Source organism: Pseudochaenichthys georgianus, chromosome 6, assembly GCF_902827115.2.
Source record: "Pseudochaenichthys georgianus chromosome 6, fPseGeo1.2, whole genome shotgun sequence".
In the NCBI taxonomy this organism is placed as follows: domain Eukaryota; kingdom Metazoa; phylum Chordata; class Actinopteri; order Perciformes; family Channichthyidae; genus Pseudochaenichthys; species Pseudochaenichthys georgianus.
The window spans coordinates 18,097,809-18,115,087 of NC_047508.1; the positions used below are offsets into that span (position 1 = coordinate 18,097,809).

The 17,279-nt window shown below is 39.7% G+C and overlaps 1 protein-coding gene and 1 long non-coding RNA gene across 2 annotated transcripts; both read right to left on the reverse strand.

The window, feature by feature from the left end:
- Window positions 1-8,227: 8,227 nt before the first annotated feature.
- Window positions 8,228-10,286, reverse strand: LOC117448461 (uncharacterized). The gene is made up of 8 exons (XM_034085773.2): window positions 10,206-10,286; window positions 10,009-10,126; window positions 9,740-9,831; window positions 9,390-9,507; window positions 9,189-9,284; window positions 8,904-9,098; window positions 8,565-8,741; window positions 8,228-8,457 (listed from the first exon to the last, which is right to left on the reverse strand). Exons 1-8 carry the CDS (start codon window positions 10,284-10,286, stop codon window positions 8,228-8,230), a joined length of 1,107 nt encoding a protein of 368 aa, XP_033941664.2.
- A 102-nt stretch (window positions 10,287-10,388) lies between these two features.
- LOC139433983 (uncharacterized) lies at window positions 10,389-10,901 on the reverse strand. Its single transcript, XR_011643378.1, has 3 exons — window positions 10,812-10,901; window positions 10,643-10,724; window positions 10,389-10,550 (listed from the first exon to the last, which is right to left on the reverse strand). It is a non-coding gene; the product is annotated as an uncharacterized lncRNA (long non-coding RNA).
- Between the last annotated feature and the right edge of the window lie 6,378 nt (window positions 10,902-17,279).

A 17,279-nucleotide genomic window follows, 5' to 3' on the forward strand; every position in this document is an offset into this window, starting at 1 on the left:
ATGAAGGGCTTATTCTAAGCTAATCACAACAAAAAATAGTTAGAGGTGATTATACACATTAATGGAAACCTAATTATGAATACCATAATCAATTATATCTTATAGAACCCCTATAAATACTCCACAGTGTACTTTAGAGATAGAGATATTATCTCAACATTGTGATTGAGCCTCTGCGCAAATGCAGAACATCTAGTATACTTGTAAGGCATCCAAGTGAATACTCACCTTCTAGTAGTACAATTACCCCAAGCACAAGACTAAAAAAAAATACTGCAGGTGATACAAAAATTGCGACGTTTATGTTGTAGAATGGCTCTAAACTTAATCCCACGTAGAATCTATGGCACTGTTCATAAACCACAGTGCTGCTCCACAAACCTAGATGATACACAGTGTACATTCCGCCAAGAGAAATGCAATGCAGAATAATGTTCAAAGATTCTACTTGCTGATCGCAACAATCTTAAGGCTGTTAATGCATGCATAAAAGAAATGTCTTTGTTATTGCATAGGGGTTGAATATTTGTGCAAGCAGTATATGTGATTTATGTTTAACAACTGGTTTTGCCTTTGTAAATAACCAGGGCATAATTGTTCTGAAATAATGTATATTTTGGTTTGTTGGAAGTTGGAAAAATGTCAGGCCCTTGGAGCCAGAGGCGTCTTGTTCCTAGCCCGGCCTGGAATCAAGAAGGAATGGACCTGCGAAATTATGATGCCAAGGTGCAATGTCAGCACCGATGCCTCGACCTGCCTCCGAAAGATGGAGGTCTTATTTGAATTTGTTGCGAAAGGTATTGTTGTCTGTTAAAGTGAATAAAGAAATTAAGTAGGTAGTACTGTAACTTACATTTTTGTAGAATTAACCAATAATGTCATTGGAAATGAAATTAGACACTTAGATTTCGTTTTCTTAATAAAGTTTAGGAGGAGCCCATAGGGGTAATTGACAGCAATGAACTTACACCTCTTCCTTAAATCAAGCATTCAAATGGGAGAACTAGTGAAGGACATGATGATGTTGATGCTATCCAAAGCTTATTTTCTTTAATCTAGGTTGGAGTCATACAGAGCCTGCAGCAGCCTCCGAAACCCCACAGCCTCCTGCGGAAAACTCGCCAGCCACATCAAGTAATTGCAGAAGTCTATTGTACCACTCTTTTTTATTTTTTTCTGACTATATTCGTTATATGAGGATTTTATAAACAGCCAGGAGCTGACCATTCAAAATGACATTTGTTGAACTGCCTAATGAGACAAATAACGCCTAAGAACTTAATGTCATTACTTTTATTAGCACTTATGAGGACATTCCTATTGGTGGGGTGAGAGACCAATGTGTCCCTTTTCTGTGGTAAAGTTATGTTTGCATGGTGCATTGAGTGGTTGTACTTGATGCAATATAAACTTGTGTTATTTTTGTAAGCTTCAAAGTCATTGTCACTTTTAACAGCAACTTGTATGTTTTACAAATTGTAACCTTTTCTTTTTCAGAAGTTCACATTGCCACGGCAGACACCCCCACCGAGTCCTCTGGTAAGTAGCACAGCATAGTTCATCGCGAATTCCAGTGAAATAGGAGGTTCTGTACATTGAAGAAGGTGGCATACATCCATTCTACTCTTTCTACTTCTATGTAGGAAACCTATCCGAGGAGATGTACACCCTGACACTCATCCCTGTCCCAGCTGCAAGCACCTATTCACTCCCTTCACCATCGGCTGCATCCCAGCCAGGGAGGAGGAAGAAGGGTTAGTGTTTTGTTTGTGTGATTCATTACATTTTAAATAATGAGTGTTGAGTGTTATTTGCCCTCTGGCATCATGGTTTATAATAATAACACTTGTCATTTAAATGCACCTTTCAAGGAACCCAAGGTCATTTTACATATACAACAGAAGTACAACACAATTCACAGATATCTTAGGGAAACCGTCTTTCCATAAATACGGTGTGATTTGTGATAAAGTCATAGCTGGACGCTAACAAAAAATATTATGAAAGTTATTTAAGTTACATAATACATTTTGACATACTCCATATTTGAAGTCAGTATATCAGGAACTTAAAGGGAAAAAATCATCTATAGCCCACAGAGGTTGTGATGCTATCTATGCTATCTCTACCGTCACTTACATTTCACTTTCTTACATTTGTCACAGGTTTGCCCACAGAGCGCTCCTCCACTCCAAGAGTTGCTACCTCTGTAGCAAATGGGTGTAGCAGTGCCACAGGTGAAGGGATGAAGAAGAGGAATAAGGGTATGTTTTGTTTTTGTGGTACATCCTACTGAACAAATAAATGGCTGTATTCTCCCAAGTCCTTTTGCACACCACAAGTTACGCACATTTCAGACAAGATATCAGATCCAGGTCTCCATAATCCCTCTCTTTTTAATAACCATAAAGGTTTGCTCAATGACTTGTCTTTATTTATAAGGTGGTTAGAAATGATGTTTCATGAAATAAAACAAAAACGAAGTTGGACACAAATAGGCCACATTGCAGATTACCTAATGTTCTCTTCCTATATGAAAGTCATTAATCAAATATTCGTCTGGAGGATGTTAATAACTTCTTATTTGCACCATTTCAGGCTGCAGAAAATGCTCAAGGCAGCAGATATTCCACTACAATGGAGTTAAAGACAGAAGGGTAGAGAAGGTAAGATGTTGAAACTGACAGAGCATGAAGCAGCAATGCATTTACCCGTGGTCGCTGGCTAACACTTGTTTTTGCCTGTCTGTCTGTTTGTGTGTGCCTGTGTGTAGGGAAGAGAAGAGGTAATGGTCTGCTGGCTGCCTTGCGCGTCATGGTGAGAACACAGCTCTTTGGTTAGCTTTTTTTAGACTGCGTTATAAATAAATGTATTACTTCATAACTAGTTTACTATCAGGCTTCTACAAAACTGACCCTAAGTAATTTGTTGTTTTATGATAACCCATGCATATGAAATTATCTTGTGGCACATGCAATGATCTTATGGTTGTTTTTATTCATTGTGTTCTTCAGTGGGAGAAAATGGGAAGACACCTGGGAGCCTGCCAGTCAATTCAGTCAAGTCAGTGACACAAAAGGACCTTGATCTGCACGTCCGTCAACCAGCAGCTCAATGGGGATCATATGTTTCAAACCACTTTCTCCTCTCGTTCTCTCGTTTACGTTCATACCTGTCATCCTTTAGGAGATTGCACTTTGTTTTGATCTAAGAAGTTGATTATGTTAAGGTTTTGGTGTGTGTGTGTGTGTGTGTGTGTGTGTGTGTGTGTGTGTGTGTGTGTGTGTGTGTGTGTGTGTGTGTGTGTGTGTGTGTGTGTGTGTGTGTGTGTGTGTGTGTGTGTGTGTGTGTGTGTGTGTGTGTGTGTGTGTGTGTGTGTGTGTGTGTGTGTGTGTGTGTGTGTGTGTGTGTGTGTGTGTGTGTGTGTGTGTGTGTGTGTGTGCGTGTGAAAAAAAAATCTATTTGTTTTATTAAAACATTTCCCTTTTTGCAACATGGAGTCAAATGCTTCAATATTGTGTCATGAGACACTACTACACCACATTTCAAATAGATATAACCCATGAAATAATATTATAAATATTTAGGGATTGAGATTGTGAAATCTAACAAGTACCTTTGTGTTAATCTGAACAATAAACTGGACTGGTCGGATCACTGCTGCTATCTACAAGAAGAGACAGAGCAGACTATCTGCTGAGGAGACAGGTATTTTGGAGTGCAGGGGGCACTACGTCAGACCTTCCATGACTCTGTGATGGCATAAGCAATTTTTTATGGTCTGGTCAGCTGGGGCTGCAACATCTCGGCTGCTGTCAGGAAAGTTACATGTAGTTTGGTAACAGCACCAGAATGGACAGGGTGTGCAGACACAGGAGAGCCGAGTCAAGGGTAAAGGAGCTTTGCATTAATTGTATTTATATTGACCCGAATGGTCTACAGATTGAACGGGACTTTAGTGGCACTAGATCTAGGAGTAGGCAATGTCATTTTTTCACCTAGTTGTATCCCATAAGTGTGCATCTTACTGAGATTAAGGAGGTAAAACGATATTCCTTAGTCCTTGATAAACCAATCGGACAACATGAGAATTTCTGTTCCAGTTTGTTCTTAATGGCAACATGACCGCAACACATGCTCTTTGTACCAAAAGGACAACAATGTAGATCTGAAATACACACCTACATATAACAACAAAACAGTTCGACTTCCTAGCTGACAAAACTCCAACAAAGCAAACACAAAATGTGGTCATTGATCCTCCTGTTGTCTTCGGGTCAAATCTGACCGATTTACTACTTTCATCAATCAAAACTTTTTTGTTTTACATCGATTGCATTAAGGCTTATGATCTCCTTCACAGTAGACATTTGAACATATACAATTGCTGATCAGCATTTTCATTGAATTGTTGATGATTTAGTCAACTTTTTAACACCAATGACCGCTATAAATAAATGAAATGAGTAACCATCTGGATCAGATACAACACACACATACACACTGTATGTGTTTCCCTCCCTTATGTGCCCATCCCCCCATGTGAATCACACCTGGCACACACAAACACATACACACAGAAGTATTCGCTCCGCTATGTTTGACAAACCCCGTGACGAGTCCTCAAGCTCTGTGATTGTGGCAGTGTGCCGTGGGTTACGCCGAGCATCGAACAGCACTTTTAAATGGGATGGAACCATGGCAGACTATTCAAAACTGGATTAGGATGAGTACGCCCCCCCCCCCCCCTCCCCCACCCCGTCCCCAGAACTACACATGCTGGCTATTGTGTGTTTCACAACATGCTCTATGGCAGGTCTCTACTGGGAATTGTAGTTTTAAAAGACGTTTTAAGAACACAATAGGAAGTTGCCAGTATTAAAACTGTGTACATCCCTGGAGGTTTAAGGGATAGGAAACACTCAAATGTAAAATATATTATTAACAAATTGGTGAAAATTGCTTGTGCCCATAATGGGCAGCATTAATATATACCCACATGACAGCTAAGGTCAGAAGAGCTTTATTTAACAGCTGGTCTTATGTCTGTGACCCCTCCTTTGTTCATTGATAAGCCTGAAACATGCACTTGTCAAGGTTCAGAGGCACATTTTGCAAATATGGCAGTAGCCATCGATCATCTTAAGATAAGATATACTTTATTGATCCCAAGTTGGAACATTTGCGTTACATCAGCATGTGTATAGTTGGAAATATGCAGTGGTGTTTATTTGTAAATCATTTAGTATAATCACACAAATTCTGTGTTTTATATTAAATAATTCTGTGTTCTTTATTTATTGATGTTCAATACCTGACAAGGCGGAGATGAAAAACTTTGGTCGCAGGTTCCTCAACAGTGCATCACAAGACATCTTTCAATATGTGTGTATACCTCCACCATTAAACTGTCCATTCTGCACATTTCTTATACTATCTACATACATATTATAAGAGTATAATACATATGTATAATATCAGTTCAAATAAGTGCTTACACATACAGTAGTTAACATTGCAGGAAAGCAATATTAGTACTTAGTCAGGCTTAATATTTATCTATATAGCCTACCCCCAAAGCTTTTTTCTTATTCAAAAGAAGACCTTAACCTAAAGTGTTCTTTAATGTTTAAATAAAGCTTTATTAGTGTGTCTGTCTGTGTCTCCTATTAATATTTAATAATACAAATAATAAATGCAATAACGTGGTTAACCACTAGGTGTACCTTTCTATCAGCTGTGCACCTTTATGGTGTAAATACAGCCCATCTACCAATTCGATCAAATATAAAAGTCAGCCGAATTAGTGTTGATACTGCAAGGAGACTTATATTGTGAAGAGAAATTTAAGATGTTGTTTAATTGCTGACATATTTATGATCCACGTCACATATTCAGTTTCGGCGGCAGTTATTCATGTTTGTCTAGAAGTCTTCTCATCAGGGCTCTATAAATATAGAATTACGGCAGATATGTAATATTTAATGCAGCCGAACCGTGTATTACAATGACGTTATGTGATGACCTCCAAATACAAAAGCAAGCACACTCGGAATAAAGTATTATTTTATTTTCTTTAAATGTTTTCGGATTTCACATCAACAGGAAGTCCGGTTAACTAAAATGTCCGTGCGGAACAATACATCCGTGGGTGAATAATGTCAATCACCCCATAGCAATCACCAACATTACACACATTCCTTCACATTTTAATTTACATTAAAGTATTTCGTGAGACCTTCTAAAATGTTTTTAAATATAATTATATATAATATAATTATATGTTAGCTTATTCTGTGGTATGCATCCGTTTTTGTTTAGATGCTATGCCACTTTAGCTGTAACAAGTGGCAATGTCCCCGCTGTGGGACTAATAAAGGATTTCTGATTCTGATATGAGCCAGTTGAGGTGTTGCACAGGGTGTCAGAACTTGGACAAACTTGTATGTGTTCTTATATGTAGCTGAATGCTGTTGTAATGGTACATTCAGAGGGTGTGACAAACATTGAGACTCCTGTGACAAGCTGGTTGATGGAAAATGAGTTTATTTTAATACAATTAGTTATGAGAAACATTAATAAGACAATATATGAGCCAGTTCAGATGTTGCACATGGGTGTCAGAACTTGGACACAGCTTATACATTGCCTCTTATATGTAGATGAATGCTGTTTTAATGTTACATTCCTAGTGTGAGAAACATGACAATAAATGTATTTTGTGAACTTGTGTACCTGTTTTACTTTAAGAAAGCCAGGTGAATACCTGTCAGACTATGGGTATTGGATAACATCTGTCCAGTTGGACGGAAGTGGGCTAAAATAGCATTTATTTAATCAGATAACAGATATGTGAACTTCAACAAAGAAATGAGTGAGTTGACACGTAAACCATGGTTTGTGAACTTCAATTCATATAGAATTTTGTGTTTTTCTGCGCATATTTATCCCAGTTCACAAAGGGTAAACAACACACAAGTTCCAGGCCAATCGTTACACAGTTTTAAATACAGAAGTGATTTAGCCAATCAGAATGCAGATCCTGCAGCACCGGAGGCAGGCTTTACTGCACTCGCAATGTGACAGTGAAGGGAGAGTTCTGCTTCTGAAGATAATATCTAAGATAAAACCGTAATAACTCAATATAATGTTTTCAACCCTAAACAGCAACACTTTGTAGTTGTAGGTAGGTGTGTGTGTGTGAGTGTGGAGAGAGGGGCCTGCTCACGGAAAGCTGGTTGCTGACACAGAAGGACTCCCGAATAGGTGAATTGTGGTAAAGAAATAAAAAATAGAGAAAGTGCATCTCTGTCAGCAGAGCTTCTGTCAGTCAGAGGGTTAGGTAAAGGTTGAGATAGTTATCATGTGAGGAGAATTAACTAAAATACAATACATAGCAATGTTTGAACCAACCTTAGTCATGGGTTTGTTTTAAATACAAACGTTTACATATTCCTCACAAGCCACATTTTTAAGGATTGTTCAAGGCAATTCATTCCAGAATGTTCACTTAGTTCAAAGAAGCAACATGCATAGTAAGATAACAACTTTTTTTCACATTATTTGAAGTGAGAGGTTGTGTGTGCGAGTGCACACAATGTTATTGGTTGACGATAACTGGCCTCTGGTCTTAATACTGGTAGGAGAGGTTAAGTACATTTCAGTCAATATCATGGTGTGTGACATTAACAAGAATTCTGACTGAGCAGAGGTATGTGTGTCTGTGAGGGAGGGTGTGTCCGAGTGTGTGGGTCAATTATTGTAAATGTTTAGATGTTCATGTGAGAGAGAGTGGCACACAGAGGAAGAGACTGAGGGAGCACACAGAAAGGAGAGAGAGAGGTGGGGGGACATACACCCAGCATGTGTGCCTATGTGTATGATGTGGCTCTTTGCAGTAACGCAGGGAAATTATTGGCTCTCAACCTCTAACTGGTTGGCCACCCCTGCTGTACACCCTAGTGTCCTTCAGGGTAGGGTGGGGGAGAGAGGCGCTGTGCCCCAGCGTCCTTTCCTCAAGGTGGGGGTAGGGTGGGGGAGAGAGGCGCTGTGCCCCAGCGTCCTTTCCTCAAGGAGGGGGTAGGGTGGGGGAGAGAGGCGCTGTGCCCCAGCGTCCTTTCCTCTAGGAGGGGGTAGGGTGGGGGAGAGAGGCGCTGTGCCCCAGCGTCCTTTCCTCAAGGAGGGGGTAGGGTGGGGGAGAGAGGCGCTGTGCTCCAGCGTCCTTTCCTCAAGGTGGGGGTAGGGTGTGTGTGATGTCCTCATCAGGGTCTTCCTCACTGTCATCACTGATGTCACTGTCTTGGTCATGGTTCTCCACAGAGTCATCAGGCCATTGAGGGGCATTTGGTCCGATTGCCAGGCTGTAGGCCGAAGAAAGATGCTGGATGTGTGTGTCCACGTCAGCAAGTCTTTTCTTTAGAAGACTAGCTAATCCATCTCTCCCTTCTTGAGTCATGTCTAGGGCAGAACATAGAGAATAGAATAGAGAAAAGGCATCTCATTTTTGTTACTAGTACACACTGTGGATGTTAAGTAGTATTTGGGTATGGTATCATGGAATTTACCACTATGTCCTCCACAAGACACATGTTGCATCTGCATCCTGATCTTGTCAGCCTGACTTCTCAGATAAAGGCAGTGCTGCCTCATCTCCCTCACAATTATGGCCCTCTCCTCCACAAGTCTCCTTTTGCCCATGTAGGCATCGAAGACTTTTTTTTGGGCCAAAATGGACACCGATTCTGAAGAGAGAGGAACAGCAAGCATACCATTACCGACCAAGGCATGCACCAGTAGGATAAGTGACCGGTCATAGTCCATTGACTGGGAAGCTGGTGTTATAGGTCTTGCTTAGTGCCAGAAAATAAACATATTATATAAACACAAACAAGAGAAGCTCTTACCATCACTTTGCACTTCCCATGGCCATATTAGACTGTCTGTTGTTTGCTGTTCTGCAGACAGTCTTCTCTCCACCTCTTCTTCTTGGATTTCTGTTTCAGGAGGCTGTCCGGTGTTGTACTGGCGTATTGCCGCTAAGAGTTTGGTCTTTTCCTCCCTTAACCTTTTGCGACGCAACTGCCGAATCTTATTGCTGTCTATATGACGTAATTGTAAAAAAGATTACAGAAACAATGTGCAATGGAATTTTTTAATTACATGACTGCAACTGAATAATAATAACTTACCAGTCTGTCTATAGAGGCAAGCTTTCTTTTGGCACAGCCCTAGAAATAGCTGCTCAATGGACCTCTGGAGAGACTGATTGTCGCCTGATGTGTTGTCTTTGGTAAATAACAAGAAACACAGTTTGAGAACAAAGAAAACATTGGTGTTAATACTATACGTTAAATAACAATGTTATATTATCAAGTTAGGAAACAGCATACCGTTTGTTGCCCAGTCTCTAACATCATTAACCCATTGTTGGACTTTGTCCTCAGGGCATCCAAGCTCTTCGCAGGTGTCCTTCATTTTTTGAGTCTCACCCTCCAACATTGTGATTGTCTGTTGTAAAAAAGATGTTGCAGATACAGATGTATTTTCAAGATTTTCACCCAAATTTCCATAACTTTTCATGTCTTGAAAACAGTAATTAATCATTCAAACTTTTCCAGACCTGCGCAAGCACTCAGTATCCAACACTTTACCAGCTTGGACAATTATTTGTTTGTGACAGGTTTGCACATTAGCCTTACAAATCTAATCTTGTCATGCCTATGCTTACATGGCCAATTACCTTGACATATCTCTTGGCCAACACCACATGAAGGTTTTCCTGCTTCCGTCTGTTCCATCCCATTGCATGGACAGTCAACATGTCATTGCGAGCTGTTTTTAAAAGTAAAATTGACAAGCAGATCATATAACTTGGGTATTTGGAAATAAACTCATAAAAACTCTAGTACAGTTGAAACAGACTACATCAAAGACAAAGATAAAGTAAAGTAAGAGATGGATAATAACTTCAAGACAGAATTATGTTGGTCTAATGACAAGAGGACATACCTGATTTTGTCATGTACTTAGTTGTGATGGCACAACGTGACAGAAAGCTGTTCACCATCTCCACTTCTTCCCCGGCCGTCGAACCAGCACCCTCCAAATTTCTCCCACTCCATACAATCTAACAAGTACACATATTATATGTCATAGATAAATAATAAAAAATTCTTACAATCACAATAATATAAGAGTGGGCCTACCTCGCACTTTGTGGAATGGGCCTTGGCATGCATGACCGAGAGAAACGGTTGCATGCTCAGCAAAGGTCGCAGTTCTGGCATTGTCTTTGCCACTTTCTCGAGGTAGGGCCAGTATTTACAAGCAATATCTGTGCAATAAAAATGCACGTTTGTAGCTTGAAACTGCGTTTGAAGGAACAAGGGGTAGGCAAATATTTCTCCTCTGAACATGTTGAGAGCTTTCAGTAGCACTCCATGTCTACATACAGCCACCTCTAACCCTTCTTCATCAAGCCTGCTGGCTCTTCTGGCTGTCTCTCGAGCAGCTGACCACTGGCTGGTACCACATGTACCTTTTCCTGGGGTCTACAATTAAAGACATTTTAATGTTACACTCTCAAAACAAGTAAAGGCTAGAAAAATGATAGGAAAAAAAATGCGGTGCTTAAACATTTTACATTTGTTCTGACTTTGTCAACAAAGTCTGTGACAGCCGAGTCTTCCATGATGACCGGCCCTTTAAAAAGTGGTTCATCGATCCTAAATTCAAAAATAAATATTCAATTCATTATTATCATCATTGATAGGCTACTTCTTCAATTCAATTGACATACAACAAAGATGTACCTCTGTGACAGTCGGAAACGGTACTGTTTCCTATTCCCATCCATTGACACAGCCAACATTTTGGGAGTACAAGCTGGGCATGAGAAGGGTTCCTCACACATCATTTTCTGGCACTCGTACTGGCAGGCCATATACTCCAGAAAGCTCCTTTGGAAGACATCTCCATGGATTTTTCCTGTCTGGAAGTTTGAGAAGCAAAATTGTTACCTTACACATGTCAGAATAATGCGAGGAAACAGGAAGACTTTCACAGTGGTTGGAGGCTAGAGGGGGGCTATTAGGAGTATTCCTAACACACGATATCCTGAAAAGTGAAGGTCAGGTTAGGATTGGCAGATGCTGAAAGAGAAGGAACATTATTTCAGCTTTTGTCATATGCACCATGACTCTATACAGTACAATACAGAATCCCATTTTTTCCCACAGAAGAGCACAATGTTTTTCATCATACAAATTGTGTTCTTCAGTAAAGAACAAAAGTGTGATTATGATATGTTTGATCTTACAGTATGTCCTACATCTACTGTACCAGTGCTAGGTTTTTAGCTCTAATGTAACACTAGTTCAACTACTTTCAGTAACAGTGTAAGCTTTTCAATGTAGTTATTTTGACATAAACATATTTCCAATCAACATATTTCATCTACACAAAATAAAATGCATCCTTTCACAATGCCCTCTACTTATGCAATACTTAGTGAAAGTCATCTTACCCTCCCATAATGCTGTGTCCTCCGTTCCAGCATCTGCAAAAAAGGCCTGTCTGGACAAACCTGGTGCCACAGTCTTCAGGTCCTCAAAAGATTTGAAGACATCCGTGGAATATAATGTGTCTCCGTTCACAGAAGCTGGCCAGTAACCGCTTCTAATGAGGTCTCCCCAATCAGGTGTCCACTCGTAATGGCATGTGTTGCACACCCTCTTGGGCAGATGCAAATCATAACGCCCTAATAACAAACACAGTTTAGTAAAAACAATCGCATTCATTACCTGTATTAGGGTGACAAAAGGAACACTTAAAATCATACCATTAATGCAGACGAAAATGACAGGCCTGCCTATAGACTCTGTAACACCTTCAGGGTTACATGAGTGTGAAGGCCTACCAGTGGGCAGAAGACGATCTGTGAAGAGAGGTTAAACATATGTTCTTAAACTACCAGCACATTAGGGAAGTTATAAAATAACCACTTGGGGCTAAATTGTGTTAAGTGAAATACCTTGGTGTCTCAAAGTGAACATGTCATTTGTCTTGATTAGTGACATTGTTGGGGGAATACATTTGAAATATCCTTCATTGAAGGACTCCCTGTTATGAAGGGTGTGTATGCTGTGTTTAGAAACGTCACAGTCATGACACAACCATTCAAGGGGCATGCATTCTCTGCAGCGAAGGACCGCAGGAGCGGAGCAATGTGAGCATCTCCTTTCCGGTACCACAGTTGAAGACAGCAAGCTGTCCAAGTGATGGGACCTTGCCTTTTGCCACTCCAATTGGGCAGCACTTTGGCGCAGGCACCATGAGGAAGAGGTTGATGGTTGATCAACCAAAAGCTCCTGTAATTGCTGAATCTCATCTTCTGGAAACAAACAAAAAAAGAAAATGTTCAGCATCACAACAGCGTATTCATATTGCATCACGTATTCCTTTGATGTTATGTTGACACATTTCCTAACTTCCAATGATAGTAAATGTCATCCTACCAAAAAGCTGAGGGGGGTACTGCAGAGGTTGCTCCAGCTGGTTCCATAGTCACTGGACTGTTAATGGCAACAGTTCTGGCTGAAAATATAATAATAATAGATATATTGATAACAGATAATAATTATAGAGAACAGGAGGCAATCGCAGGCAAATGTTATGCATTAAAAGAGTTCTAAACAGTTCTAACCAACTCTAACTATTTATTACAATGGCCTATTTTTATACGTACAACGGAATAACAGATATTTGTTCAATACCTCTCTAAGCTAAAACATGCTTACCAATCATGTTGCGAACAAATCAAAACAAAAAATGATATGTTAATCACGAATACCTGTATACATGCACAAACCTTTAGTACGTCGGCAGGTTGCCCCACTTCTGTCCCTCCTTTTTAGAGGACGCCCCTGAGCATCTTTGCCTACCCAGCGGATTCTGCTCCTGCTAGATGCTGCTCTGGCCCTGTCTTCTTCCTCCTTCAATAAAGTAGTCATGCATTACCACAACAAGCTGCTTTTCATTCCCAGTGTATTCCTATTCACTTACAAGCATTACAAAATTACAAGCACATAATCAATCAACCTAATCAGTACATCGGGCACAAAACCAATACAATTGAAATTGAAAAATGTACCTTCAGTTGTTTACAAAGTAAATCGGCAAGTAAAATGGCGTCTTCTAGCTGTTCCTCGCTTGGTTTAGCTTTCTTTTCTTCTTCTTTTCTATTTTGGGCCTGGACCCAGGTGTTTGCCTTTGTATCAAACTTCTCCATCTTTTTGTTAAGGCGCAGTTTGCGGGGCTGCACCGCCTTGCAGAACTTGCAAGTTTTGCATGCCACATTGAGTGACATGCAGCAGCTTGAACATTGCCTCGAAGTTGAACCTGGTCCTGGCATTCTTTGGAGATAAAGACAAATAAAAGACAAGGTCATTTAAAACTGGGTTTCAAATTCAGAATGCAATCAAATACAAATATTGACTAATTTTCCTTTGTCTAGTCCGTGACTGTAAGTCCCTCCCCAAGCTACAACAAAAACTGTATCCTGTTTAGAATAGAATAAAAACACTTGCATTTTTATTTAATTTGAGTAAATTAATTTAGTATCAATGCAATAATGGCCCCTTACTTAGTTTTAGTACAATTTCAAAGCAAAGCTAAAATTCAGCGGTAAAATATTATGTAATCGAACGTATGGTTACACAACTTCTACTATCTTACAAGCTTGACCATGACATTGCACTGTAAAAGCACTATTTTGAATTTGACAAAAAGTATAGTGATAATGTTAATCTGTTGAATCCTATATATAAAATTGTTTTTATAATATAATCTAGAATTATAGCGTACTACAGTATAATACACTGCAAACGTCGTCTACTGTGTTTACCCAGCTCGAATAAGACCATTTTTTATTTCCCTGTAAGTTTTGCTTGTGTGTGTGTGTGTGTGTGTGTGTGTGTGTGTGTGGTGTGTGTGTGTGTGTGTGTGTGTGTGTGTGTGTGTTGTGTGTGTGTGTGTGTGTGTGTGGTGTGTGGTGTGTGTGTGTGTGTGTGTGTGTGTGTGTGCGTAACGTGTGTGTATAAATACAAAGAGAAAGTGGTAAAGAGACAAGAGATAAAAGAGTGGTAAAAATTGGGAGAAGACAGGAAGAAAGTAGGGAATATAGCTCTGAGGAGGGAGAAGAGAAGAAATTGAAAAAGGCTCTTAAAAGTGCTGTTTGATATTTCTTTGGTAGGCTATCTGTTGAAGGAAAAAAATACAGTGAACACTTTAGAATGCATGACAATTTACAATCTCACATATCATCAACAAGCTTTAACATTGGGGGTAATTTACGAGTTAAAGCACTAATCAATCAGGGGCGGACTGGAACAAGGACAGCTCTGAACTTTTTGTCCTAAATAGGACCACAACAATCAGCGTGCAGTAACAGTCCTGAAGATGGTTGTCATGACATTTCTTCATAATACTATTAGTTGCCACTGTATGCAAGTATGACAGCCACAAAGGCATTTTTCCAAGATTTGTATATACAGTGCCAAAAGTATTTAACTCGACATTTCTTACATTCACTTTTTTTTCCAACACAGCATTTACATTGTTAGCAGTTATGTTTTTGTGTACTTCTAAAAGGTAATTATTCTAAAGGTTCTTATTATACATCCATGGTCTGTAGTTAGTTTATAGCATAACGTTAGCATTTTGCTTCTGGCCATTAGATTTATGATTAGAAAAGTATAAAAGGGGTAGATATGTGGAGATTATCCGGCTGAACAAAACGTGCATTTATAAAGCAGGTTCGTTTTCCACAGATCTTATTTCGAGCTGTTTTCCAAAATCCTATGGAGAAATCCCATTGACTCTGAGACGAGGGAACTAATAGTTGTAAAATGCGAACTCACTTCCGGGTTATAGGACTCATCACTGCACTATATCTCCGGTCAAGTAAAGCTAATATGTGTTTAGCTAGCTCGTGCTTTAAAAAGATATGTAACTACAACTGATTTACTTGCAATAAACATTACAAATATTGGAGGCATGCGGTGCAGCACATTACCTGCTTGGCGAAGTCAGACAGAGAGGAGGTTGTAGCAGATGTCCGGTGCGTTCATGGTCACCGGACAGTAATCGGTAGCATGGTGTTCACTTACTACGCGACCGCACAACGTAACGTACAGTAAATCCACAACCACATAAATGGATTAACATCGATTTAGCTGGAGTAACACAAATAAATAAATAAATGAATGAATCTACTGGTTTCATAATTTGAACCAAAAGTGGTGTATTTTGCACTATTTTTTATTTATCTTTATGTATTTTTCTTATTATGTCCTATTTATATTATGTTGCACTGTTGGAGGAGCTCGGGATCTAAGATTTGAAATGCCAAAATTACACTGTAGCTAGCATCTGATAACAAAAACCCTTGACCCTTGAACCTTAGTGGTGTTTATATTTCACGGACTTCAGTTGCTGAGAGATCACACAACGTCACGTCCGTTATTTCCACACACACATGGATTAACACATAGACATATAAAGAGTAGACGCCGCATCGACCGCTGCTGCCTATTGGCGCTGACGAGCCGTGGGGCCGCCATCTTGGACCGGTCACCCGCTCCACTCAGTGTAATCTGTCTGGCAGGCGCAATGAAGTGTCAGCGCATTTTATCAATCATAACTCGCTGAATACAAAACTGATTTTCACGGGGGGGAGGGTTCTGCAAACGTCATATATGTAGGCATGATACCGGACACATGATTCGGCGTATTTTAATATTCATAGTAGGCTTAACAGCAATAGAATATTCTGGTATTTGATAGCCTATGTTATGTATGATAGGTATTTTGCAAAAGACACACGATATATAATATATACACACACACATAAAAAAACACTAATGGTCTATATATGATAGAGAAGCATATTGTGTAGGCCTATACTCAGCTATTTTAATAAGTTGAAAAATGAAGAAACAATAATACATTATACATAGACAGAAGTTATATATCAGTAAAAATGAATATCTATGTCATAAAAATGAAAATGTACTTCTACATCTATATAAAAAATGTAAATGTTCAAGTTAAACACAAGAACATGACACCACCCCGCCCAAACCATATTTACACAAAGTTGCTCATGACACCCGAATGCCCCGTGCATGCGGCTCCTCCAAACATGACTGAGAACCTCTTTCTCATATCTTTGTCTTTGGGAAACCATCAAAATAAAAACGGGAGATTTGAGAGTCAACACAAAAACATTTTAAGAAGGAGGTCAAGCTTATTTTCTTCCTTCTTCTTCCTAGATAGATTAGATTAGATTTTAGATTTAGATTAGGACCCTTTGTGTTTCAGGTGACAAAGACTTCGTCAGGTAATATGCAATGGGAGCCTTCCAATGTCCGTGTAGGCCAACCACCATGAACACAAGAGCCTCAGTAGCAGCATCGGTCTCATTGTTTCCATCACCCATGTCTACAAACAGACATTGACTGGTTATGTGGATTATATTGCACATGTTTTCTGATGGCCATGTCATCCAACATGAGTGAAACACATCCATATTTAGCCTGGTCGTCCTGGCATCTTCTCTCCAGCATATCCAGCATCATCTTGTTCAGGCCAGGCTTGCCATCCACCGAACACAGCCACCTGTAAAAAAATTGAGAAGTAGCTATTTAACGTACTTGCAACCGTAATTTCCAAAAATGAAATTGAACAACATTAAGACTACCTTTTTGTTGTAGTCTATTATTATTATTATTAGGTATTTGTATGCCTTTGGACCATGTAGATGGAGTGTGAGGGCACATTCTCTGTGGTCCTTGGTACTCATGGCCCTGCTTTGCCTTCAAGTCTATTTGAAGATCTGAAATTGTATGAGAAAAAATTAATAAGTCCCCTTCATATAATAACAAAGGAGTTTAATAAAGAGTGTAAGAGTAAGATGTACATGAATCTCAAAGTGCTACTTTCATCTTCCCTGAGTAGAAATCAAGCCTCTTTGAGTTCTTCATTAATGAGGTTCTTTTCCCTCAAATCCCCCAAAAGTCCTCACTGTGGTCTCTGCCCTCTTTTCTCTAGCCATGGCATTCTTCCTCTCTCGCTCGAGACTCTCCACTCTTGCTAAAGCTTCATTGAGTCTGGCCTTAAGAGCAGTAGGAGAAGCAGGCGAGACATAGCTATGATCCCAGTAGAAAGAGGGATGAACATGGTTTGAGTGATGTTTCACTTCACACACAACACTTTGACAC